Here is a 26,817-nt window from a genome sequence, read left to right on the forward strand (position 1 = left end):
ACAAACAAAACTGATCCCCGAAGATTGATGACAATCTCTTTTCCAACAAAAAATACAGGTCATTACATGGTGATAAATGACTAAAACATTATAAAGTTTGTGCCTCGTTGTACAAAACACGCTAAAACACTTAAAGAGACAGTTCAACCAAAATGAAAATTCTGTCATTATTTTCTCACTCTCATGTTGTTACAAACCTGTATACATTTTTTTGCTTCTGAAGAAGATATTTTGAGGAATGTTTGCAACCAAACCGATCAGAGGCCCCATCGACCTCCACAGTGTTCTCCATAGTGTCCTTTCTCCCCACTGTGGAAGTCAATGGGGCCCCTAATCGGTTTAGTCACAAACACTCCTCAAAATGACAGAATTTTAATTTTTGGGTGAACTATCCTTTTAAATCATGTATTATTTGATTATAAGTTAATTTAAAGGTGATGAAGTCTGAACATATACTACATTAAAAATACATAATCATGTTAAAAATTACAAAAGTACAATCAAGTTAAAGATTAGGTAGTGCGTTTCATACTGTGCGTTTTTGACATGCAAAGTCTCTCTATAGAAAGCAAGGCACATAAAATTACATTCACCCTTACAGTACTGTAAATTTACAGTAAGAGAACACTTTACATTACATGGGTAAATTACTTTTTACAACTTAAGATTGAGAAACATACTACAATGGGTATTTTTTATCCAAATATGAATATTTTGTCATAATTTATTTACCCAATGATGGGTACCGCACAGTTGACTGTACCCATTGACTTCCATAGTAGTAAAACAAATACCATGAGTCAGTCAACTGCATGCTTACCATCATTTACTAAAATATCTTCTTTTGTGTTCAACAGAGGAAAGAAACTCATACAACATGAGGGTGAGTAAATGATGACAGAATTATCATTTTTGGGTAAACTATCCCTTTAAATTGTTTGGCGTTTAAAGGAAAACACCATGTTTTTTTATATTTTACTATGTTCCCACCTCAACCCAGACCAATCAACACACCCCTGTCCTTTCCCCAATGCGTGCACTTAATCCCTGTACAGCGAATCCCGAACGTGCCAGCATTCAGCCCAGCCCCACTCATTGCACAGGATCCAAACATGAATGAATCCAGAAGCCACCAAACACCTCCATGCCCTCACCACTCAAAGACTGTTACATGAGCAGTTACACGAGAACGTATGGTGGCACAAAATAAAACGTGCTGATTTTTAAGCGGATAAAAAATGAGAACTATATTGTATGGCGGAAGAGCACTTAGTTTGTAGCACTTACCCCCCCTCTCGCTCAAACTTCCGTCAATATTACTGCGCCGAGGTCCAGTAAAGTATGTACCACCATACTTACTCGTGTAACTACTCATGTAAAAGTCCTCCAATAGGGAAAACATGGAAGTGTTTGGTGGCCTCCAAATCCATCCCTGCCTGGATCCCAAGGAATGAATGGGGCTAGGCTAAATGCCAACACAGTCAAGACGCGCTGTACAAAGATCAAGTGCACGCACCGAAAAAAGAAAGGTATGCACCAACTAGTCCAAGTTGAGGCAAGAACACAGCAAAACACCGAAAAACGGTGGTGTTTTCCTTTAAACAATAATAATGTAAATGTAAAATTCATTAGTTTAACACAGGCTGATGCTAATTAATAAGCTCAAAACACTGTACAGAGAACAAATACCTGATCTGTATAAACTAATACACAATGATTAGTGATTTAAACATTATACTGTCATTTGAAAATTTTAACACATTTATCAAAGTACATTAAAAACACTTGATTTTGAAAAATATTTAGAAAAATGCATAAGCACTTTGGAGTGAAACAAAACAAACACCACTGTGTTCAAAACAGTAACAATACAGCAGTATACAGTGTTAACCTGTGAAATAAAGTGTAGTGCATTTTCAAGACGTCGCCAGGAGCCCTTAAAGGAACTGTTTACCCCAAAAATGAAAAATCTCTTATAATTTACCTACCAAAACTGAAATGTAAACAAGCTCAAAAATGGCGGCATGTCGATAGCTTCAAATCTCATTGGTTCTTGCGTGACTTGTGCGTGCTTCATCAATGTGCTGTCATATCTGTATTTACATTTTGGTTCAGCTAAAGAAGAGAAGGCATATATACGGAGTATTTTTTATTTTTGAGTGAACTGTTCCTTTAAATTTTACCTTATTGTTTGGCGAAGGAAATCAATCGCATTCATAAAGCAAGTGAAGCTCACTAAATCGTGCACACCAACATACATTAGTAACATATTAGGAGTGATAAAAATATATACTCTTTATAATAATTATTTAAGAATATATTCCTCTTTAAACATATTCATTTGCATGGAGCATGCTAAAACAACTAATTATGAAATAATTAAAAGGCTCAACGTTCATGGTTTTACAGTATGTGCTTGTGATCTGACCAGTGTTGGCACAGTGATCAGCATTTTTGAAGCTGTCGTCTGGGATCGTTTTGGTTGGTAGATGGGATTTAAACTCCGCCTCCGCTTCGGTCAACCGAGACTGGTCCTCTCATGTCCAGGCCCTCCTCTGCTGTCTTCATCAGGATAGCAAGACGGTTGTCAGAGATTTGCCCTCTCTGGACCGCAGTCATGAGCTGAACCAATCAGAAAGTAAAACACATGCATGATTAAGCTACCTGAAATAGGTTACGGTGGCTTAAGGCCGAAGTCCAATTTTACAAGTATCGAGGGTCCGCGTACAGTGCGCGTGAGGCAATTGTCGTCATTAAAAGAAAGCAGGCATACATGCGTACATTATATGCGTAGGGCTAGCATGTGTGTACAGTAGTATGTAGGCCGAGAGTTGTCGAAATGCGCATGCGTTGAACGTCTGCGCACGTGGTATGCGGTGTTCAACTGTGCGCGTATGCTCGTGAATGCATATAGATGGTTTTATTGGACGCGCGTGCGGTGACGCGATACGTGTCTGGTCTGAACTTTACTTCTGGGTTCAGTTTTTTTAATGGTCTGACTAGTTGCTAAACTAAACTCTTAAACAAATACCTCGTCCAAAATAACAAATGTTTTGGTTTCCTAGATAATCTATGTGTTGTTTATTTTGCTTGTTATATAAATAAACTACGTTTAAATACCTTGCTGTTATTTATTCTTAGCGGAGTTTACCGGAAGTTACGTATGAAAGCCGCTTGTTTATGTTGTTACTTCTGAAACCGTCTATAAAACAGACTATACAGGGCTTTAGTGGTTAAAACTCTTGGCTAGTTTCAGCGACCCGAGTTCGATTCCCGGTAAAGATTCGTCAATTTTCGTCATCAGAATAGTACGCTCACATTGTACGCGCAGCGGTGGATTTTTTTTAACTGTGCATACTTTTACGTGTAGGTCGCGCATGAAGGGCGTACTGGAGAATGTAGTATGGAGCACAGGAAATGCATTGCATTTTGTCACAAATAAACTATGCTTTACAAGGCTGTGCGTTCGACTGTTTTCGAATGCGTATAAAACAGACTATACCCAGGGCTTTAGTGGTTAAAACTCTTTGCTAGTTACTGAAAGGTGACTGGTTCATACTGCAGAAAGTGTCTGTTCCCTCTGGAGGACAAACTAATAACAAAGCTACCTGAAACAGGCTCGAAGGATAGTTAAATTTTGACGCATACAGATTCGTAAATTTTTATCATCAGAATAGTATGCGTGCTTTGTATGTGCACCGGCGCATACTTTTATCTGTAGGTCGCACATGGAGTGCATACTGGAGACTGTAGTATGTAGCCAAGGAAATGCATTGCATATTGTCACAATGTGCATGCTTTGCAATGCAGTGCGTTGGACCATCCACATACGTTCGCATAGATGTAAAAAATAAACTATACTCCAGACCTTAGTGGTTAGGCTTGTTACCTAAATCTAGCTACTTCAAGGTTGCTGTTTTAAACTGGAAAAAGGGTGATCACACCTCTTCCCACACCTTTTTGTGACCAGTACAAGTTAAAACGTATTCATGCTTCAGCTTCAAAATAGAACTGTTAATTATAAAGTAACTGAAAGACTAGTGGGACACCAGATCAACTTCATACATCTGGCATTTCGGAGCTACTAATCACTGCAAGCTTGTTAGCAAAACATAGATGTACTGACATGAAGTTAACAAACAGTTGAACTATTGAAGCTTTCACACCTATAACTCCACAAGGCTTAAATATACAGTTGATAGTCTCTAATAGCTGTGCCATACTGGACTTGATAAATAGCTGTGGTAAAGTTGGGCTTGATATCTCTCTCTTTCCAGGTAAGACTCCATACCTGCAGGAACTCATTCAGTTCCACCTGTCCGTTTTTGTTGAGGTCAACCTCATTGAGGATCTCGTGAAGAGCGTTCTCATCAATATGAATGCTGAGTTTCTGAAAGAACACAAATCAGTGATAGAATCAGTATCCGAGATACATTGGAGGGTGATTGGAAATGTTAAGGGCTGCACGAAATCCGGACACAATGAGATCTGAGAGAATAACAGCTAATGAGCAATTTACAAGGGAAAATATTTAGCATCTTTTTTCATGTTGAGAGATACGCAGAAAAACATGATAGATAGATACATATGCTCCAGCAACACCCTACAGTACAGTTAGATCTCACTGAAAGTAAATCATCACTATTACTTGCATATTTGTGACCCTGGACCACAAAACCAGTAATATGGGTCGATTTTATAATTGAGAATGAATACGCTTTCTATTGATGTATGTTTTGTTAGGACAATATTTGCTCGAGATACAACAATTTGAAAATCTGGAATCTGAAGGTGGGGAAAAAATCTAAATATTGAGAAATTTGCCTTTAAAGTTGTCCAACTGAAGTCCTTAGCAACACATATTACTAATGGTAAATACAAGTTTTATATATTTACGGTAGGAAATTTACAAAATATCTTCAGGAAACATGATCTTTTCTCAAAGGAAAATACAGTTTTTCAATATTTTTCTATGTTCTTACCTCAACTTAAGATGAATTAATACATATGTATCTTTTTTTTAATGCGTGCACTTTTCATCTTTGTACAGCGCTTCGTGAATGTGTTAGCATTTAGCCGAGCCCCATTCATTCAGGTCCAAACTAAAGTTTTATTTTGTGCCACCATACTTACTCGTGTACATACTCATGTAGCAGTCTTTAAATAGGGAAAACATGGAAGTGTTTGGTGGCTTCTAAATTCTTAACTAAGTTGAGTTCAGAACATAAACATATTGAAAAACGGTGGTGTTTTCCTTTAATATCCTGATGATTTTTGACATAAAAAAGCGATACATTTTGACGCATGTAATAAATTGTTGGCTATTGCTAAAAATATACCTGTGCTAAATATGACTGGTTTTGTGGGCCAGGGTTACAAAAATTAATCAAATAATAACATTTGGTGATGTTTAGTTTATTTAAGTTAAACATAGTATACTGAAATACATTTCAAAGTATTCCTATCTCTATGCATTATTCAGATTTTCTATGTCATCATGCCATTCATGCAAACACATAAAATACCATGTGTAAAAATAAAATGAAATAACACAAAATAAAATGTTACGTATCTTGCATTTACATTTAAGAGATGTTTTCAACTATATAACTTAAAATAAAATTTAGTTTTTGGGTGTTTATTTATACCACAGCATTTTGGGGGCCTGAAAAGAAAATATTTAACCCTAAATTGGTCTTTGGGGACTATATGTCCCCAATCAATATTGGGCCTTCAGCTCAGAGATATACAATTTAGTGACTTTTCCTAAATAATCTATCTATACATACACAAAAATAAAACTGGGCTTGTATCAGTTGTTATGAATGTATGTAAAAAAAAACATTTTATTATTTTGGCCTTTGGGGTCAATATGACCACACATACAAACACACTCACACAGTTTATCTCTAACCAGCAAAAGGTAGAATTTAACACCTAGATCAATATCCAGAAACAATTTAAATTAAATTTAGATAATCATTTAAGTGATTTCTTTATACAAAAACCTATATTTCACATGCAAAGTAATGGTGTAGTAGTTGATTTTTGTGGTAAATGGGTAAAAAGTACTTCAAAACTCTCAAAACACAGCTTTATTGTATAGATGAGAAGTAAACAACAACAACAACAAAAAATATATATTATTTGTATTATTGAAAATTTCTATTTTTCTTACAATTATGCTTTCAATTTTGGAGTCATATAGACCCCAAGGGCCAGTAGTGTAAACAGAAAACGAGGACCATTTCAGGGTTAAAGACGTGCTTTAAAGTGCACATTTTTTAAAAAGTATACCATAATCATCTCCGTATAAACTACAAAAACACAAATTTGTGAATACGTTTACATCATGCACACACATGTTCAGACATTGTGTGACATCGCCAACTACTCCTCTGGCATGCATATTATAGCACTTTGACAATTTTGTACGTGAAAAACACAAATGAAAAACTTCTATATAAACATACCCTTAAGCATTTGGCAAAGCAACTGCATTCAAGTTATACATTTATAATCACAATCTGTGTTCCCTGAAAATACCCATATTTCAAACTTCATAAACTATAATAACTAGCTTACAGTAATGACGCCATGTTGGACTCATCGTGCGAGGTTAAGTTGGTGCCGTTACCAGTTATTATAGTTTATAAAGTTTGAAATATGGATTTTCTTTACTAAAAATTGCATCGATTACCCGCAGAAGAACTTTACTAACCCCTTGAAGCTGTGTGGATTACTTCTGTGAAGGATGGATGCACTTTGTGAAAAGTCAAAAGGCTTAAAGTCAGAAGATCCCTGCTCCCTGTTTTCTAACATTAAAGGAATAGTCTACTCATTTTCAATATTAAAATATGTTATTACCTTAACTAAGAACTGTTGAATCATCCCTCTATCATCTGTGTGTGTGCACGTAAGCGCTGGAGCGCGCTGCGACGCTACGATAGCATTTAGCTTAGCCCCATTCATTCAATGGTACCATTTAGATATAAAGTTAGAAGTGACCAAACACATAAACGTTTTTCCTATTTAAGACGAGTTGTTATACGAGCAAGTTTGGTGGTACAAAATAAAACATAGAGCTTTTCTAAGCGGATTTAAAAGAGTAACTATATTTTATGGCGTAATAGCACTTTTGTGAGTACTTCGACTCGGCGCAGTAACACCCTCCCTCTCCCATTATGAGAGTGAGAAGGGGAGCGGACTTTTCAGGCGAGTCCAAGTACTCCCAAAAGTGCTATTACGCCATAAAATATAGTTCCTCTTTTAAATCCGCTTAGAAAAGCGCTATGTTTTATTTTGTACCACCAAACTTGCTCGTATAACTACTCGTCTAAAATAGGAAAAACGTTGATGTGTTTGGTCACTTCTAACTTTATCTCTAAATGGTACCATTGAATGAATGGGGCTAAGCTAAATGCTATCGTAGCGTCGCAGCGCGCTCCAGCGCTTACGTGCACACAAACAGACGAAGATGATAGACATACACTCACCTAAAGGATTATTAGGAACACCTGTTCAATTTCTCATTAATGTAATAGTGTAATGGTGTGGGAGTTGTTTTCTTGGCACTTTGGGCCCCTTAGTGCCAATTGGGCATCGTTTAAATGCCACGGCCTACCTGAGCATTGATTCTGACCATGTCCATCCCTTTATGACCACCATGCATGTACCCATCCTCTGATGGCTACTTCCAGCAGGATAATGCACCATGTCACAAAGCTCAAATCATTTCAAATTGGTTTCTTGAACATGACAATGAGTTCACTGTACTAAAATGGCCCCCACAGTCACCAGATCTCAACCCAATAGAGCATTTTTGGGATGTGGTGGAACGGGAGCTTTGTGCCTTGGATGTGCATCCCACAAATCTCCATCAACTGCAAGATGCTATCCAATCAATATGGGCCAACATTTCTAAAGAATGCTTTCAGCACCTTGTTGAATCAATGCCACATAGAATTAAGGCAGTTCTGAAGGCAAAAGGGGGTCAAACACAGTATTAGTATGGTGTTCCTAATAATCCTTTAGGTAAGTGTATGTACTGTATCTCGGATGGCTTGAGTAAATCAAGGGGTAATTTTTATATTTTGCTGGACTATCACGTTAAACCCGCAACCTGTTGTACCGCTAAGCGTTGCATTACACAGCATTAGATTGTAAACAGATAAAAAAAGTTGTATCTCACCTCTAGAACCTGCTGGACATCCAATGTCGTAATAAAGCCTTTGCTCTCCTTATCAAATTTGTAAAAGCGCTTTTTATACCTGTCAATGATAATAATGGCAATATTAGGCCAATAAGCGATGAAGGTGTATGCATATCCAAACGCAGAGACTGTACAATATTGTACCTCTCCACTTCTTCAAGAGTAAGTGACATTATTGTTGTCTTGCTTAGCTGTTCCGATCGAGTTTTATAGCCCATCTCCAGGTACAGGAAATTTTTAGCTGCTTCCAGCTCTTCCTGTAGACAAACACACAAATAAAATCCCTTCAATATCCAAAATGTTCCTCAAAGACAATGAGATGGAGAGCAAATGGAGACTTTTTTGCTTAAATTTTTCTGCTTCTCCGATTTTTTCCCCAGATTTCCAGAAGAGATCTCAACATTGGAGACCACATTTATATCTAAATGACACATAACTGAGAACACAAAAAAATCTCTTTTCTGACAAAAAAAGGCAGATTTTAATATAGGCACACCTCACAGTTGGGTGATTCTCGCGAAATTAGACTTATGAGGTGTCATGAAACATTTTCATAAAAAAAGTAAATGCAAAGTAAGAGTATCAAAATAAGAAGCATACAGTTACTTACATCTCTTCATGTACTATTTTGCACATGATTTCAAATGACATCATACAAACCAATTTTGTTGTTTTTTCCACATTTAAGGGGAACATTCTCATTACCGCAACGTGTCCATGACTGGATTTGTGTTATTTGACATGGAAAATGTATAATTAAAAAATCTAAAAAATAAAAGCTTCAGTGCATGTTATACTATTAACATTTACAGTAAAGAAACATGTGGTATTTGGTCATCATTGGTAAATGTAGAGACAATAAAAAGGAATATAAATGTGTCCAAGAAAAATGTTTTCATCCTCCGCAACATTTTTCAATCATTGTTTAAGCCCTCAATGAACCAACATTTTCAACAACAAAAAAATTGTTGGAAGGGACATAATTGACTGTGACACTCAAGATGGCTACCAGGTAAGCAGTTCTTATTTTTTCTCCAGATAAAAGTTGAAATTTTGTTTGTCATAATACCTAGACAACTTTTTAGTTCTCATTACTGAAACATGAGTTTGTAAATGCATATATTTAATGTAATATCATGTTGCGGTAATGATAATCTTTGATAATGATAATCTAAAAAATGTAAATAATTCTATAGGAAATATTTTTTACATATTCTTATATGTGCAAAAAAAGGCTTCAAGGGCTTTTTAAAAAATCTGATGCTGGACACCTTCTAAGTCTGGATTTCGTGAGAATCACCCAGTTATGTCTCGAGTTATGTAAAGACTGCATTACATAACTCAATATCAAACCATGGCAAAGCAGAACAGTTTTCTGTCATTTGCATAAAGAATAATAATAATAATAATAGTAATACATTTTTATGAAATCAAATCTAAAAACATGAAATACATTTTCCTGCAATGCAAAGGCTGTCTGGACCTGTGGACAGATCATAGATTTGAGAGCATAGTTCTGGATCACGCCTCCCAGCAGAGCATTGTGCCGGCGTGCATGCGTGTGTATGAAGGTTCTGTGTGTGATGGGTGTGGTACACCTGCATTGTGACTCATGGGAACCGAACAGTATCAAAGCTGCACAGTGATCTGCGCTATTATTAGTCCTTCTGTTTATCAGACAGGAAACCCACGATCAGCGTGTAAAAGCGTCAGTAACTCTATCACCTTCCTTACATACACCCTGCGCACTCACTTTCAATCTCCCCGGCGAGCGCAGACGTAATAGCCTAGATGACTGGAGGTGTTGTGCTGGGCGTTCATTGTAAAACTGAATTGTGTTCTTATCCTGAAGCAGTGACTATTGTAAATTTATTAGAAAGGCTATTTAAGTCACGCCAACAATAGCTAAGGCCTATAAGTAGCTGTTGCCTAAATTAACTTGGCTGAGACCTTTTGCTTTTGGTCAGAACAAGAGCAAGTAGTACAATCAATGTATGAAATATCTTTAAATATGGTCTTCAAAATATTTATTTACTATACATCTATTATACAAATGTATAGTGTATTCAATGAGAATTCAACAAGAAACCTTGTGGTTGCTGTCATTGTTTTAACAGTCAGCTACAGGAACATTAACAATCTAGGTACAGACAAAATTAAAGGAATATAGTTCACCCAAATATGTACATTTATATGACCACAAACTGGTGGTCTTCTTTCTCTGCTTAGTTTTTTCAGTTTACAAATTCCACCATCTAAAAAGGGAATCGGAATGGCGCGAGCGCAACTGACTTTTAAAGGGGATGGGAGATGAGACCCTTATTGGTTTATTGCACGTTACGCCCAAAACACACCATTACTCATTACGAGAATAGGAACAACCCTTTCAGACTGTGCGCTAGGCGCACAAACCATTTTTCCTGTCGTTAAATTAGTAAAATTAGATTCGGACACACCCTTTAAGACCATGCGCTTAGATTGTTAAAATAGGGTCCCAGGTGTGCAAAAACCTCACTCCAATTAGCTTTTTTGAGGTCATTAACTCAAGGGTTCGCATACATTTTCCAACAAGCACTATGAGGTTTGTTGGTTGTTCTCAATAAAAACATGAAAGATCAACATTTTTATGTAATTCTTTTTAGACACGTTATGTGCCTAACCAGTGGCGGCTCGTGACCCTCATCCGAGGGGCGCTAATTCAAAATAAGTGTTCGGAGTATCATGTGTGTGGTTTTCTAAAATATGTGTCCTGCGTGTCGAGAGACCCGTGCGCATCACGTGTTCTGCCAAAACAAGTGCCTGCTGCACACGCGTCAAAACCGTTTATGATAAAAGAGACGGTCACGTTCACCAATTACACTAAACTAAGACACTAAACCCTTTAGACGCGTCTGCAGCAGCGACTTATTTTGGCAGGACACGTGATGCACATACAATCTCTCAAACCGCAGAACACATATTTAGAAAAAGAGAACCACACACATGACGGGCTACATACATGTTGTGACGAACTTCGCATCGAGTGCCCTCAAAAAAATAAGTCACCAGCCGCCACTGTGCCTAACCCTAACCCTTGACTAAGATGAAGATCAGATCACATTTTATGACAGATTTATTCAGAAAACCATACATTTCCAAAAGGTATACAAACTTTTTCTTGCCACTGTATCTCAACAATATGTTTGTAATTTACGTAACTGATGTTGTTAATGCAAGAAACGACATACTTTCTTTTTTTGCTCGCTCCACTGCAGCTCTTTACCCATAATCTCAACAATACGTGGAAGAGCCTCGTCTGCAGCCTGCACGTTCAGAAAGCCCAGACGTGTTCGTCGAGCGATGACATCAATAGCTGTACAGGCATACTCCTTTATAGCATACTGCACCTAGATCCCCAAAACAGAAAAGTTTATTTTAATTGAACATATTTAAAAGGTTTAGTTCATCCAAAAATGAAAATTCTGTCATCATTTACTCACCATCACCTGTATTTAAGAAAATATTTTGATAAATGATGGTAAGTACACAGTTGACTTCCATAGTAGGAAACACAAATAGTATGGAATTCATAGGTGCTGTCAACCCTGTGCTTACCATCATTCATCAGAATATCTAATTTTGTCTGAATAAAGAAACTCATACAGGTTTAAAACAACATGAAGGTAAGTAAATGATGACAGAATTTTTATTTTAGGGAAATCAGAATTTTCCCCCTTTAAATGAGATATTTCACAAGACTTTAATATAAATCTATATAAATATATATATATGTGAAGTTTTAGCTCAAAATATCATATAGATAATTTATTATAGCATGTTAAAATTGCCACTTTGTAGGTGTGAGAAAAAATGTGCCATTTTTGGGTGTGTCCTTTTAAATGCAAAAGAGTTTATCTCTGCACTAAATCACAGTGCTGTGGTTGGATAGTCCAGATTAAGGGGCAATATTATCCCCTTCTGACATCACAAGGGGAGCCAAATTTCAATGACCTATTTTTTCACATGCTTGCAGAGAATTGTTTACCAAAACTAAGTTACTGGGTTGATCTTTTTCACATTTTCTAGGTTGATAGAAGCACTGGGGACCCAATTATAGCACTTAAACATGGAAACAGTCAGATTTTCATTATATGTCCTCTTTAAGCTTCTGTGTATTTTAAGTGTGTCAAAGCTTATAAATGTTTATGCTGCCAGTTATAGATATTGCAGAATTTCAGGGTGCTTACCTCACTCTCTATGTAGGGGAATTCAGATACAAGGCGTTTTCCCACTATGGGCCATCGCTTGCCTGTCACCTTTGCCATCTTTGCCACTTCAAATGCTCTTCCTCCATAAGTGGCTGCCAGGTGCTGGGCAACCTGTGAGTCCAGAAAATAAAGATGTTATCATTTAATCCTCCTAAATATTAGTAATAGTTAATAATAACTAATATTAAAAGAGATTAAAGGCGGAGTGCACAATGTTTGAAAGCCAATGTTGACATTTGAAATCACCTAAACATACACGCCCCTACCCCAATAGAATCTGGACCTTCTTTTGATAGACCCACCCCACACATACGCATTGGCTACAAGTGTGTTTTGGTAGTCGGCCCGACTCCCTTTTACAAAGCATTTTTCAAACATTGTGCACTCTGCCTTTAACAGGAAAGGGTTATTGTAGTATACTTAATATAACAGATTAAAGCATTGACTTGAAATTAAAATTGAGTCTAAAACTTGAATAATAAAATTGTTTCGATTCAGATTTGGATGCAGCTTTGGTTCTTACTAAATAAAATGCCACATTAAAAGCCACTTTATGTTGTCTACTGTACTTTTCTGTTCCCTATGAGCATTCACAACAAATAGCAATAATGAAACATGTTGATTCATTGTTTCCTGTGATTGTGATTCCTTCCTGTAAAAAAATGCAACTTCTTTCTTCAAAGGCCTTGCTTGGCTGACAATGTTCTGTTCATGCCATATTACTAAAACTTGCATAACTACAATAAAAACTAAATTAAAAACACGATAAATTAAAATTACTGCTATAGTTAATGAAAAAAAAAATAAACTCCCTGATAATTTAACATTAACATTATTCAACATAACAAATAAAACCATGTACTTGGTTCAATTCTACATTTAATACCAAAGAATTAAGTTATTTAACACGCCCTTTCATGCTCCTCATAGTTCTTTAATTTTTTTATGCATCACTGTATCCTTTGCCTTATGTAGCGTTCAAACAAATAAACACGGCCCCGTTTCTACTTCGTTTCGAACTCTTCTGTTATATCTCTCACCAAAGGTCAAGTGCTGTCAAAAATATCTGCATGCTGACCTTTTTAAATATGCTGGCAAAACAACATCTATGGTAGGGCAACGGCTCCATCAAGCTCTTTTGCTTTCTAACATGGGGTTGCCAGACTTTCTCCCACAGAATCATACAGCACTGGAGAGCAAGGTTATTATAGTTTTGCTTTTTTAAATTAGTTTTTATTTTAGTATCGTTTTCAATTTTGCTTTAAATTTAAGTTTAGTTTTAGTTAGTTTCATGCATGGTTTTGTTAGTTTTAGTTTAGTTTTTATTTTGCAAACACATTTCTATTTAGTTTTTATTTTATTTAGTTTCAGTTATAGTTTTAGTAATTATAGTTTAGCAGCTAACAGCAGCTAGACTGTCTGACATATTCATCAGTTAACTGAGGTTGCTGTCAGCCTCAGCTAACCTCACATGCATAAAGCGCCATCTACAAGTAAAGACTCCTTAAAAGTTTGTAAACATTGCAACGTCTCCGGGTGGGCGGGGATTAGTTGGAGGCAAAAAGAGGCGTGGACGCAGTGCTGACAAGCGTAAGCTGGGATGTTTTAGGAGGGATTTATTAAACATAGATGCGGAAGAAGGTTCGGAACTGTCCAAATATGTAAAGTTACTGACTCTGCGTGACAGCTATTTTTGTAAATTAACTCTGTAACAGTTAGTTCTTGTATCTTGTTCTCATTGGAAACATTTTAACAAGGTTTTGGATATTTTCTACATATGAAGTATTTTCGGCTGGTTTGGGGAATTTTGTCAAGGCTTATTGTCTAATGTAACCTATCGCTGGGCTAACTATGATTAGATTAGCAATGGGGATTATTTTAAGAGATCATTCAAAGGATGGCACACACATCTATCGCTGTATGTTGTTTAAAATTTAAGCTAGCTAGTGCACTGACGGTTGACGGTTATCACCTATAAAACAGAAACTTTCTGATTTGTACTAGATAAGGCCAACACACCAATACATATACATAGATTATTTTACCTGATATGAAATGAATTTGATTGATTGCAAACACGAGCATTATTTGCGATCGTCTCCGTCCATTCAACCACAATTGTCTTCTTTATTTCTGTGAAGGAATGTCTGCGGGATCCAGTAAAACTTTAGTTTTGAACGAAAAGTGCTGGTACTTCTATTTTGGCAGCCAAAAACACAAGACGACGACATTTTAAAGTCAAAACCTCAAACTTTTAGTGCTCCTGCTATGAGTTCTTCCTAATGTTTTGCCTCCAGCTAGAGCGGTGACGTCACAGTGACGTAGGCGATTAAGGGGTCTATTATAAAGCCTGCTCAGATTTTCCGCCACGGGATGAGAGCTTAGCAATTACGAAAACGAATACATATTTTTGATAATTATTATTTTATTTCAGTTAGTTTTTCAATAACTGTTGCTCGTTTAGTTTAGTTTAAGTTTTACATTTAATATTAATTTATAATTTTATTTCAGTTAACGAAAATCTTTTTTATCTGATAGTTTTAGTCTTAGTTTCAGTTTTCGTTTACGAAAATAACCTTGCTGGAGAGTAGTTGAACCCTCTCCAAAATGCAGAGCGGTTAGGCCTAAAAACTCACCTCGTTCTCCAAACCGTAGTCCTGAACCAAGCGGATGTACAGAGTGGGGGTCCAGTCCTTCCCACCCTCCAGCAACAGACCGACCGTCCTACTGGGCCCAGCTGTGAGGTTATGTGCCTTTACGGCAGCATCGAGGGTCTCTTCAGCCATGGCACGATAGGTCGTCCACTTTCCACCTACAGCATAGACATCACAGTTCAATCTTTATAAATGGAACCTTATTGGAAAATTCATTCATTTTATGGCAACCCAACTGGCCATTTCCTCATTACAAATTTGGAGGCGTATTTTAGAAAGTAAAGATTTTTCAGAGGGTACACAAGCTTTCTGGTATTAACAATATTTGGGTATCAATCTAGCAATATGCATAGGTAAGCAACAGATACTGACCAGCAATGGTGACAAGGCCGGTGTCGCTGACATTGACAATGTGGTTGCGACAGATGGATTGCGTGTCTTTGGAGTTTGGGTCGGTGACCAGGGGACGAATGCCACTCCAGGCTGCCAGGACATCCCCTCGCCGTACTGAAAAGCACAGAAATACTAATGATGTCTGACAGCTGAAGTGTATTGGATTGACAGTGCTCCGATAGGGCATACAGTTGAATTCCCGAAGTAATAAATCCTTTTAAAGAGTAACTAAACCCTTAACTTTTTTTAGTTAATGATCTGTAAGAATGATGCTTTATTAGTGCTGTTCATTGATTTTAGTAAGTTTTTTGACATTTGGATATGAAGTGTTACAATACTACAAAATATGGTGTAAAAACGTCTGAGTGCTGCCCTCTTCAGGTTGAACGGTGGCTACTGCAGTTGAATTTTCCTATTGGATGTTGGGTCCAAAAAGTAACTCTTGACGTAAGCAGGTTCAAGCTCCCCACGCCCTTGTTACGATCTCACCACACACTTGGTACGAGCTTAGTTCGTCCCCTTTATCTCCGTTGGGATCTGCCCACTTTTCTTGCATTTTTCAAATATTGCCAGTGGGTGGAGTCAGGCTCTGACCAGGGGTTTAGTTACGCTTTAATTTTCTTTATAATAAAAAAGATTTTTAGCAATAATTCTTAAAGCGTTCAATTTAGAGCCACCATAGTCTTGAACAGTACACACTTCTGCAAAAGCCAACAACATTTTTAGATTTTTTTTAAATAGCCGATTTCTCTGTGATAAACTACATTACCCATAATCCTGAAATGTCATTGTCACCACGAGATTCACACCCCCAAAAAGGCCTATCAGTAACCTTTACTCTAATAAGCATTGCGAATTAGGGATGCTCCGATCGATCGGCCGATAATGCTTGCTATGTTTCTCAATGAAATACGGCGAAATGCCGCTACATCCAAAAGCCAGGGGGCCCTCTCGTGCAGAAACTCAAAATGCGCTGTAGATGAAGAACAATACACACGCAGCTGTGATGACACGCAGCTCCATGAAATGGCTGAAGGATATATTTATATTGCTGTTCTTCAAACCTTTTCAGGTATTTTCATGATAATAAAGAATATGTTTGATAATTATGTTTGACGAGTGTTGCTTTTTCAAATGCATGTTATAAGTGACTCAAACTAACAGTGATTTTAGATCGATAAGGACTTTGATCAAAAGCCGTAGTACATGAAATAGCTGTAATAAGATCGGCTGTCCGATTCAGAATAGTGATCGGCCACGTATTTTTAGTGGAGATCGGCATTGATCGGAGCATCCCTATTGCGAATGATGTAATAGAGTCAGTAAACTAGAAAAATACTTAATTTTCTACTTAATATCAATGACTAGAAGACAAAAAATATAATGCATTGTAGTTTTCAGTCTGTAGTGTCATTTGTAATCCTTCACAGAAAACATAATTCAACCCTTTGCATTAAAAACTGTATTAAATGACTGCAAAGAAACAATGGAGGCAAGTCGCACATAAAAAACGCCCTGTGAGGTCTGCCACCGATGGGTCTGTAATATATTTTTCATTGAATTGCTTCATTACTTTGTTAAACCAACAAATTGCGACACCAGGTATGAGTCCGGAGTCAATTTCCCTATTGTGGTGACATCTCGAGCATTAATTATTAAGAGGGAGTTATGTATTGATCCACGGTACACCTGCCACTGTAATATGCAGGTTGATATTTCTGAATGGGGAGAAAACAGAGACAGCATTCTCATTATCAAAGGGCATCTTTGAAACATTTATGACAGGGCTGGGAGCTTTGCAGATAGCAGACTTGGCCAATAACACACACACACACACACACACACACACACAGATCTGCCTAAATGAAGCTCGGCAACAGAAGGCTGGTCTGTCGAATGCATGCGAGTAATCAAATTCTCTAGGGGAAAAATTAAGTCCATTTCCTAGGTGTCGACTGCATTCAGAAAGTTCCCTAAGATGGAAAATGTGTGTTCCTGTCGCACAGACGGATCATGCGGCTAACAACGGCAGCTCCATGGGTTCGACTTTGAATTAAAGTGCACAAAGAACTCAACTAGTACAATAACTAATATCATACACCCGGCGCAATGCGTAGCAATGCGCAACACAAGTGTCTTTCGCTAGTTTCAACCCGGCGCATTGATAATTTTTTATGTTAAGCGCCACGTTGTTCAAATAGCAAATGCAATTTTGCACTCATGGGCATTCTGGTCTGAAAACGAGGTGTGTTCAGGCGCATTTTTGGCACGTTGCTACTTTAAAGCAACTAAAATAGACTACGCCATTGACCAACAAAAACCTGCTCTAAAGTCTAAATGGCGCAATAGTGTTTTTGTTATTTAATGAGCGCGTTACTAATATGCACGTATAAACAGGACGACAACGCAGGCAGCGTTGTCAGCTCAGCAGCACAAAGACACTTTTAAATATGAAAAATTAAAGGATTAAAATGTAAAAGATGCTCTCCGCACGTTTGTACATTCTTTATCTCCTGTTTGTTACAATTTCAAATAAAGTATTTTTAGAGTACAAACCTTTTCTTGAATATTTGCAAATTATTTTATGAGATTACAATGATTATGTAGGATATCAATACATTTACAGCAATTAAAAGCCTGCTATTTTTACTTCTATGATTGAAAGAAAATGACTTTTAAACGTTTTAATCCAAAAAATAACAATGTCAATAAAAAAGAAAACAACACAATTTTTAACATCATTCTTAAACCGTTGGTCTTCTAACCTCTGCTTTGTTTTTCAGTTTACAAATTTTGCTTTCTAAATAGATATTGGGCATGGCGCCAGGCGCAACTGGCTTTTAAAGGGGATAAGAGCTGATACCCTCATTGGTTTATTGCACGTTATGCCCAAAACACACCCATTACTCATTAGGGGAATAGGAACAACCCTTTTAGGCCATGCGCTTGGCGCATAAATCATTTTTCCTGTTGTTAAAGGGGCCATGGCACAAGACTTTTTTAAGATGTCAAATAAATCTTTGGTGTCCCCAGAGCACAAAAAGTGAAGTTTTAGCTCAAAATACCATATAAATAATTGATTATAGCATGTTAAAATTGCCACTTTGTAGGTGTGTGCAAAAATGTACTGTTTTGGACGTGTACTTTAAAATGCAAATGAGCTTATTCAATTCAAACACTGATCACAATGATGGTGGTTTGTTGCAATTCAAACTCAATTGTGCTTTTCTCTGCACCAAATGGCAGTGCTGTGGTTGGATAGTGCAGATTAAGGGGTGGTATTATTATAATAAGAGCTCCTTATGACATCATAAGGAGAGCCAAATTTAAACAACCTATTTTTTCATGTGCTTGTAGAGAATGGTTTACCAAAACTAAGTTACTGGGTTGATATTTTTCACATTTTCTAGGTTGATGGAAACACTGGGGACCCAATCATAGCACTTAAACATGGAAAAAGTCAGATTTTCATGCTATGGCCCCTTTAAATTAGCTAAAGTGGAATCGGACATGCCCGTGTTGACTGTGCGCTTTAGACAATGCGTTTAGATCGTTAATATAGGGCCCTAAGGGGCTGGACACACCAAAACTTTTAAACGTGGCTGAAAACGCCTTGAAGACCCCGAATGCCAGCTGTTTTTCAGCTGAGTGCCAGCTTTCTTCAGCTAAACGCTTTGGTAGCTCTGATACGTCAGCTGTGAGACGGTTGGTTGCTGTGATTCTTGTCCCAACCCTCTTCCACTGTGATTGGACGGCGCGTGAGAACTGACATTGACGAGGGGAGCTTTTCTTCTAAAGTTGAACATTTCTCAACTCTCTGTGCTCAGCGCTGAGCGCGAAAAAACCGCCGGGCGCCGGTTTTCGGCGCGGAAGAAAACCGCTAGCCGCTGGCTTATTTGAAAAACGCTGAGCTTCCATTGAAAACAATTGAAAACATGCGCCGGCCGCGGGCGTAAAAGCGTTGGTGTGCACGCCCCCTAAGTATTAGCAATTTAGTATAATTCTCTAAATATTACTATTGGTTAATATGAATGATTTTTATTTCCTTCTTACCCAAATTGATATACTGTAGTAACATCTGCCCCTGTTTTCCCTGGGAATCAATTGCATAACCCAGGTATTGCTACTGCAGTGCGCTACACTGTGACCAATACAAAAACTCATTTTAGGCTAGAATACATTTTTTCTTTGCAAGATCTTATGAAGACTAAACATATTTAAACAGTCCATTTAAATTAGTTTTACATTTACAGCAACTTGCGTGTATCGCTCATAATATCGGTTGTGGGGCATTTGTCACACATGCTGCGCCCCAAAATTGCATCTTCTCCAAGCCGTGCAAGGTTAGTGTTTTAAGTTTTCTTTTGTATATCGAACTGTCAGAGTTAGTAGACCAATTATTAAAATACAATGAGTGAGATAAACTGTAGAAACACCTGTCTGACAAAGTTTGGAGGAGGCTCCCTGCGACACCGCAAGGACAAGCGTATAATAGACAAATGTACTGTACAGATAAAAACATGCATTGTGAATACACTTCACTATATTTGCATTAAATGCAAAATTTGGGTAAGGGTTAACAGGGTAACTGTTTTTAAACATTATTGTTTCTTCTAAGGTGACCTGTGAGAATTCATTTATACATTTACTGAAATGTTTTAACAATCTTTAGATGATTCACAATAGGCCGGTACAGCAGTGATTCACAAAAGGGCAGTAATGCTTCACAAAAGGCCATTATGTACAGCAGCTGTTTGAAATCTCAAAACAATATTTTAGATGTGTTTATAGATATGTTTCAGCCCTGCATAACTTATTAAATGGTTTATTTTTACTATGCTGTATTAATGTGAAGCTGCTTTGAATTTGTATTGTATTGTATCTGTATTGTATAAAGTGCTATATAATAAAGGTGACCTGATTTAAAATCTCTCCGTTCTTTTTTCTTTAACCCCCTTTCTCAACATTTCAAGGGACAAACAACATGATCTTGCCCCTACACTGTGACTGTGGCAGATCCCCCACAGCCAAATCCCTTCAGCTGCCTTCAATAGAGCAGAGTCTACTCCAGCCTAAACCCTTCATCCAGAGGCAAGGTCTCTGTCAATCCACCATCACTCCCCACAATCGTTTTCATTCCCATCACTCTGTCCCTCCCGGGTCAAACAGGTCACCCGGTCACTTGTTCATGCCCGGCCAAAAGCATAAGACGCCTTGTTGCATAGCTGCTGTCAGACTGCTCACATTGTGCGCACATTGTACTTTGCAGCTAAAAGACACGACTGAGATCACGAGACTCAACAAACTCCTACAGTAACAATCAGAGGAAGAGGAAGCATTTTCAGTACGAGAAAATTTGTTATAAAGCTGATCAATCAAGCAATCAAGCCCGCGGCGCGTACACGGCACTTTGAACAATTAGAGGGCTGCGCTCCAAAATCAATACCTCCACTTACAGAGGGAAGCTTGTCGAGTAATTATCCGTCTCAACTAACAGTTACTAGACTCAACACAACCAACACAAGTCCATCTCTCTGTCTGTAGGCATGAAGATGCCTGTGAGTGGTAAGAATGTAAGGACGTATATGCGTCTCCCAAGATAGTAGCACTTTTTTACAGTACGTGTACTTACCTTGTACATATATGGTAAATATATTGTACTTACGGACAAATGTGTGGTACTTACTTTTGAGTATCTTCATGGAAATTAAATGGTATCATAACTGTACTTACCAGTGGTACATACTTGGTAGTTATATGTAACTCTAAGTATGTATCTGGTATTACCCAGTACTTTTCTATAGTGTAGGTATACAGTAACTAACAAGAAACACTACTGTACTTACAAATGAATGTACAATATAAGTTATCCACAACAATACGTCTTATTTTATGGTTTTACTAGTTAATATAACTCACAGTGGCATATGTATACTATGCTATAACTTAGGTGGTAGGTCCTGTGTAATAACTATGTAAAGTGCAACACTTTATTTTACAGTCCTGTTTCCATGCAATTACTATGGACCTAATATGAATGTACCCAGAGAGTAATGCATATTGTATTTAATGCTTGGGTTCAAAGAGTACAATATACAAGATATTGAGTACAAAAATGGCAAATCATTAATGTTTGTTATTAGTTATCATATAGGTACACTATAAGTACCTTTAATTTACTTACACTGGCCTGTAAGTACTACACACTTACCATGTAATAGAATTTGCAAGTACAGTAGTTTCTCGTTAGTTCAGGATGCATACACTGTATGTGCTGGTTATTAACGTACACTGGCCTGTATGTACTACACACTTACCATGTACATACAATTTCTAAGTACAGTAGTTATTAGTTATCATATATGTACACTATAAGTACCTGTCATTAACCCAGACATATCTGTAAGTACTAAATACTTATACTGTATATTAATTTGTAAGTACAGTAGTGTATATTGTTAGTTACAGTATACCTACACTAAATATGTATCTGGTATTACCCAGCACTTATCTAAAGTTAAATTATAACTATCAAGTATGTACCACTGGTAAGTACAGTAATGATACCATTTAATTACCATGCAGATACTCAAAAGTAAGTACAGTGTTTCCCATTCATTGATTTACTCGTGGCACACCACCACGGAATCAACACTGGCCGCCACAAATAGATTTTTCATGATTCCTATTTAAATATATATTTTACTGTTTAAAATGGCTTAATTCATGTCGCGAACGCTCAGCGCGCCCCTCTCTCTCTCTCTCTCTCTCTCTCTCTCTCTCTCTCTCTCTCTCTCTCTCTTTCTTTCTCGTGTTGCGTGCAGCGCTTCGGCAGCACGCGTCTCTCTCTCACATGACATTGAAAAGGTGGCAGTGCTTTAATGTCCGTTCCTTCATATTCACGGATGTTACTGACAAAGAAGACGACTGATCTAGTTTATCATGACTTAACGAAAGGTTAGCATTAGTCTTTCCCACACACACAGACACGTTTTCTTGATGTGAGAGCATTCTCTCTTCAATGTTAATGTATGGTGATTTTGTCAGACGATGTCGCGTTCATAAATCAGGATTTTAGCAGCAGTTAAAGAAACAGCTGGCTGGACGAGATGTTACTGGGTCATGTTTAGTCACTAACGTTATACCGGTAGTCTACTCATTTTATGTCTGACAAAAGAACAGATAATATGTAAATATAGCATTCAGTTGTAGTAAAATACAATACAGTTAAGGTTTTATACACCATTGATTATATAGTTATGTATATTATATTGCATTTCAGTCAAGAGATCCTTTTAAAAGTTACACAATGCACCTTTAATGATGGATGTATGTTGGAGCTTTGCCATGTTGCCATATTATGAAGGCATTTTAATATAATATGATTCACTTTTGTTGAACTTAAGACAGGAAGTCATATACATAGTATGTAGGATTTGCACAAAATACCTTCCACGTCATTGCTAAGGTAATGTCGAACTTCGCTCAGGATAAAGTTGATGTCCTCCTCCATAGGGATGGGATGGGCTGTGACCTCAGTGGCTGTGTCTGTCGTCCCCGCGATCGTCATCTTCTCCCAGGGCAAGAAGAAGATGACACGACCATCGCTGGTGGCGGGGTCTAATAGTCCCATGTTGTCAGGGCTGTAACAGGGGGGTTACTGCATTACAAATAGGGATGGGTATTGTTTGGGTTTTTTGCGATACCGGTGCCAAATCGATACTTTTAAAACGGTTCCGGTGCCTAAACGGTGCCTAAAGCGGTACTTTTAAAAAAAGAGTCACAGAAAGATGGTAGATGAAAGTACAGCATAAAACACAATGAAAATTCTTCTCTGTTTGTCATTTGTTTATTAATGATTTGCCTAAACCACCATCATCTTTTAAGACCTGCATTCTTGATTTCTTTTTTATGAAATTTTTGATTTGTGAATTAAATAAAATCTTCTCAACACTCCACTTTGAGCTCAGAAAAATGTTCTAAGATTGGTTGTTAATAATCTGTTCAATGATTGGTTAAGGCCTGCGCGGCTGCTAGAGAACTCTAGAGAAAGTGCGCAATTGTGTGTCTCATAGTGTGGCTAATTAAACACACTTGGCAAATAGAGCAATAAAATACAGCGTCTTTTTCTCTTTATTTGGATTGACTGCTCATGCGAAATCCTCTTCGTGAAGTGCCCTTCAATGGCGCAAAACGGCATTTGGAATTCACCCAAAATATTTTCTTTTCGGCTTGTAAAACCATTCACGTTTTGACGCTTTCTGCTTGTCTCCGATGAACTTGACACTCGTGACTGCCGCGGGCCATCTCAGGCCAATATCAGCCGAAGTACTAATAAAAACATTAGTGAGGTAATACGTTTTAGCAAATTCTCTGAAGGAATGTTACCATATAAAATATTAACACCTGTTAGTTCCGGTTAGGTGCGTTGGATGAAGAGACAATGAAGTCCACCAAACATTTATAAAAAAAGGGAATATCCCGCACACTATTAAAAGCAAAATTATGCTTTTTGCAAGTTAATAATGTGCGGGATATTCCCTTTTTTTATAAACCATATAAAATATCAAATAAGCTGCCGTCAGATCAATTGCGGCATTCACGCGCTCCTCTGAGGATCTCATTTTCCAAATTGTTCTTTTAAGTCAGAATATAAAAATAACCTGGACATATATTCATACAAAATTTGTTCGATTTGTTTTATTAGGGATGTGCAGATGAGGATTTTTTCACATTTTAAACTTATTAAACACAGCGCATATTTTAAATGAAAATATATTTGGCAAAGATGTTTAAAAGTTAGCTATTTAATCTTTAACATTAGATTATTTAATATTTCCATTTATTAATAAAATTAATTTTTAAAATGTTTGTTCATTATTACTCTTAACGAAAAACTCAACTCCAATAAAATAGTAGCTCCAATGACAAACTTGCTTATATTGCTTGTTTATTAATAAAATGAATTCGAGGGATGGTATCTGCGTTAAAACACAAATAAATGAAAGATTTAATTGACATAATTTTCATTACTACGAATGCTTATTTGTTCTTTTTTTTTATTAAAACAGAACAACAATAAAAATGTAAAATGACTCGCTTATATTAAACCAAACGTTTAACAAAAACGAATAGACGGAAAACATTTTATCCGCCCTATAACATAAATACATCTAAGATCCTTAGATTTTTCAAAACAAATGATTGATAAAAAATGGAAACCAATATAAAACTACAATAATGTAAAATATGAACAAACTCACATAAGCGAAGAAATCAAACTTGAATCCTCTGTATTATCAAATCTTTCCGACTTTCCCATTCACGTGAATTTTGTAAGTGAGGAAATTATTTACACCATATGAGTGCAGTATAATTTAACTAGCGAGTGTGCTGTGCTTGTGTGATTATGCTTTTTGCGCTACAGAGAGCAAAATACTTCAGTCAACCGTTCATGCATTAAGAGGCACCGAAATGAGGCACCGAAATCTGTGTTCTGATTCGGTCCGGTAGGTACCGCCCATATAGGCTTCGGTGCCATAATGGCACCGCGTTTCGGTACCCAACCCTAATTACAAATGGCTTAAAACACCTGAGGTAAAAGGGCAGAAAGAGGCACAGGGAGATAGATACCTGTAGTATCCAGGTATGACAATGTGGACTCCTGCACTGGGCTGGCAGATGTTGGGAGTTTTCTGGTTGTCCATTTTACGCAAGGAGTCGGTGAAGGGGCCGGTAGCGTTAATGACACATTTGGCACGGACGTCAAACTCCCGCCCTGTAAATGGCACCATGAGGTGTTACACTGACTGAATATGAAGGAGACGTTTACACAGATCTCATAATTTACAAGAGTTATCTACAGGAAATTTAAAGGGGCAGCTGATTTACTTTAAAGTCTGTGTAAAGTGATATTAAATATGTGTTCTGAGAAACATTTTTAATTACCAGACAGACAAATTTGAAATGATAAAAACCAGCCAAGTAAATAAAATAAGTTATCAAAATCTGGAAAAAATAAGCACCATTCTATGCTCTCAATTGATTGGCATACATTTAAGAAGATAGCATTTAAATATAAAGTTATTAATTTCATTCAACTGCAGAAAGGAAGTCATCATATTTTGGGTGAACCGTTCCTGTAATAACCACATCATTGCTTTAGTATATTATACATGTACGTTTTAAAGCATTTCTCACCCGTGATCACGTCTCTGCAGCGTGCTCCACATACTTTCTCCTGGCTTGTTATAGGGTCTGCTTTCTTCAGCAAGTGAATCACCTCTGTGTAGTTAGCAACGGCAGCGCCATGACGGGCCGCTGTTAGAGCAATGCCCAGGTTCATACGCGAGTCATTATGCTGTCCTAAAACGAACCAGATGGAACATTTCACAAAATAAACAAAGAAGTAAACACAAAAAACATCAACTATCAAGTTATATAATATATATTTATACCACGGGTCTGTTGAATGCTGCATTCTGATTGGCTGAGAAATGTTCTATGGGTGTTGATTATTTTTCTGTAAACCGCACACCTAACTTTTCAAATGTCTTAAAAATAGGCACCAGAGCAATGTTTGTGGTAACCGTGGTATAAGCGGAATAATTGACTCCGGTCCCCTGAACTATTTGAAAACAATGCACACCTGCGGTGTAACGGCACTCCGCTTTGCGTCGTGCCGCATTACCACCTTGGTGTGCATCACTCTCTTACAATTCAATGGCCCGTCGTCAATTATTCCTTACATATATATATATATATATATATATATATATATATATATATATATATATATATATATATATATATATATATATATATATATATATATATATATATATATATATATATAATAACTTTTACTGATTCTGATGTCTCAGTGATCAGCAGTGATCATCCCTATGCCCTATTCCCTTTAATGATCAGTGCTTTTGATGTGTAAACTTTAGTCTAGAGGAAGTAGTGCAATTTTGGCTCATACTGTAGCTGACTAAAATACACTTGGTGAATATTAAAACGTAATTTTCTGTTTATCTGAAGCGACTTTCATGCACCTTTCCATTTACTTTACATCTGCTTGGACTTTCAATAGCTTAAAGCAATACACCAGCCAAATATCAAAATTACCCCATGATTTACTCATCCTCAAGCAATCCAAGATACATGTCAATCACCTTTCAGACGAACACGTGTATTGCGAGATTCCAAGATGGCGCTTTTACCGAAAGCTAGTTATTACAGTATATAAAGTTTAAAATAAGGATACATTTTCCTACAAAATCGCATTGACTATCCACATAAGACCTTT

At 37.2% G+C, this 26,817-nt stretch overlaps 1 protein-coding gene across 5 annotated transcripts in view; it reads right to left on the reverse strand.

Moving 5' to 3' along the window:
* Window positions 1-1,046: 1,046 nt before the first annotated feature.
* The window catches only part of gpd2 (glycerol-3-phosphate dehydrogenase 2 (mitochondrial)), a 58,993-nt gene continuing 33,222 nt past the window's right edge, over window positions 1,047-26,817 (reverse strand). For 4 of the 5 annotated variants that reach the window (XM_055213232.2, XM_055213228.2, XM_055213231.2 and 1 more), the window contains 11 exons: window positions 25,707-25,871; window positions 25,140-25,284; window positions 22,956-23,149; window positions 15,486-15,620; window positions 15,096-15,271; window positions 12,439-12,570; window positions 11,440-11,598; window positions 8,357-8,469; window positions 8,192-8,270; window positions 4,292-4,390; window positions 1,047-2,622 (listed from right to left, as the gene is read on the reverse strand). In XM_055213232.2, coding sequence (XP_055069207.2) covers window positions 2,497-2,622; window positions 4,292-4,390; window positions 8,192-8,270; window positions 8,357-8,469; window positions 11,440-11,598; window positions 12,439-12,570; window positions 15,096-15,271; window positions 15,486-15,620; window positions 22,956-23,149; window positions 25,140-25,284; window positions 25,707-25,871 — 1,523 coding nt within the window. In that variant the 3' untranslated portion in view covers window positions 1,047-2,496. The remainder of the gene's footprint in view (window positions 2,623-4,291; window positions 4,391-8,191; window positions 8,271-8,356; window positions 8,470-11,439; window positions 11,599-12,438; window positions 12,571-15,095; window positions 15,272-15,485; window positions 15,621-22,955; window positions 23,150-25,139; window positions 25,285-25,706; window positions 25,872-26,817) is intronic. The other variant, XM_055213230.2, reaches the window with a different exon arrangement.

This window comes from Misgurnus anguillicaudatus, chromosome 8 (assembly GCF_027580225.2).
Source record: "Misgurnus anguillicaudatus chromosome 8, ASM2758022v2, whole genome shotgun sequence".
NCBI classification, from domain to species: Eukaryota; Metazoa; Chordata; class Actinopteri; order Cypriniformes; family Cobitidae; genus Misgurnus; species Misgurnus anguillicaudatus.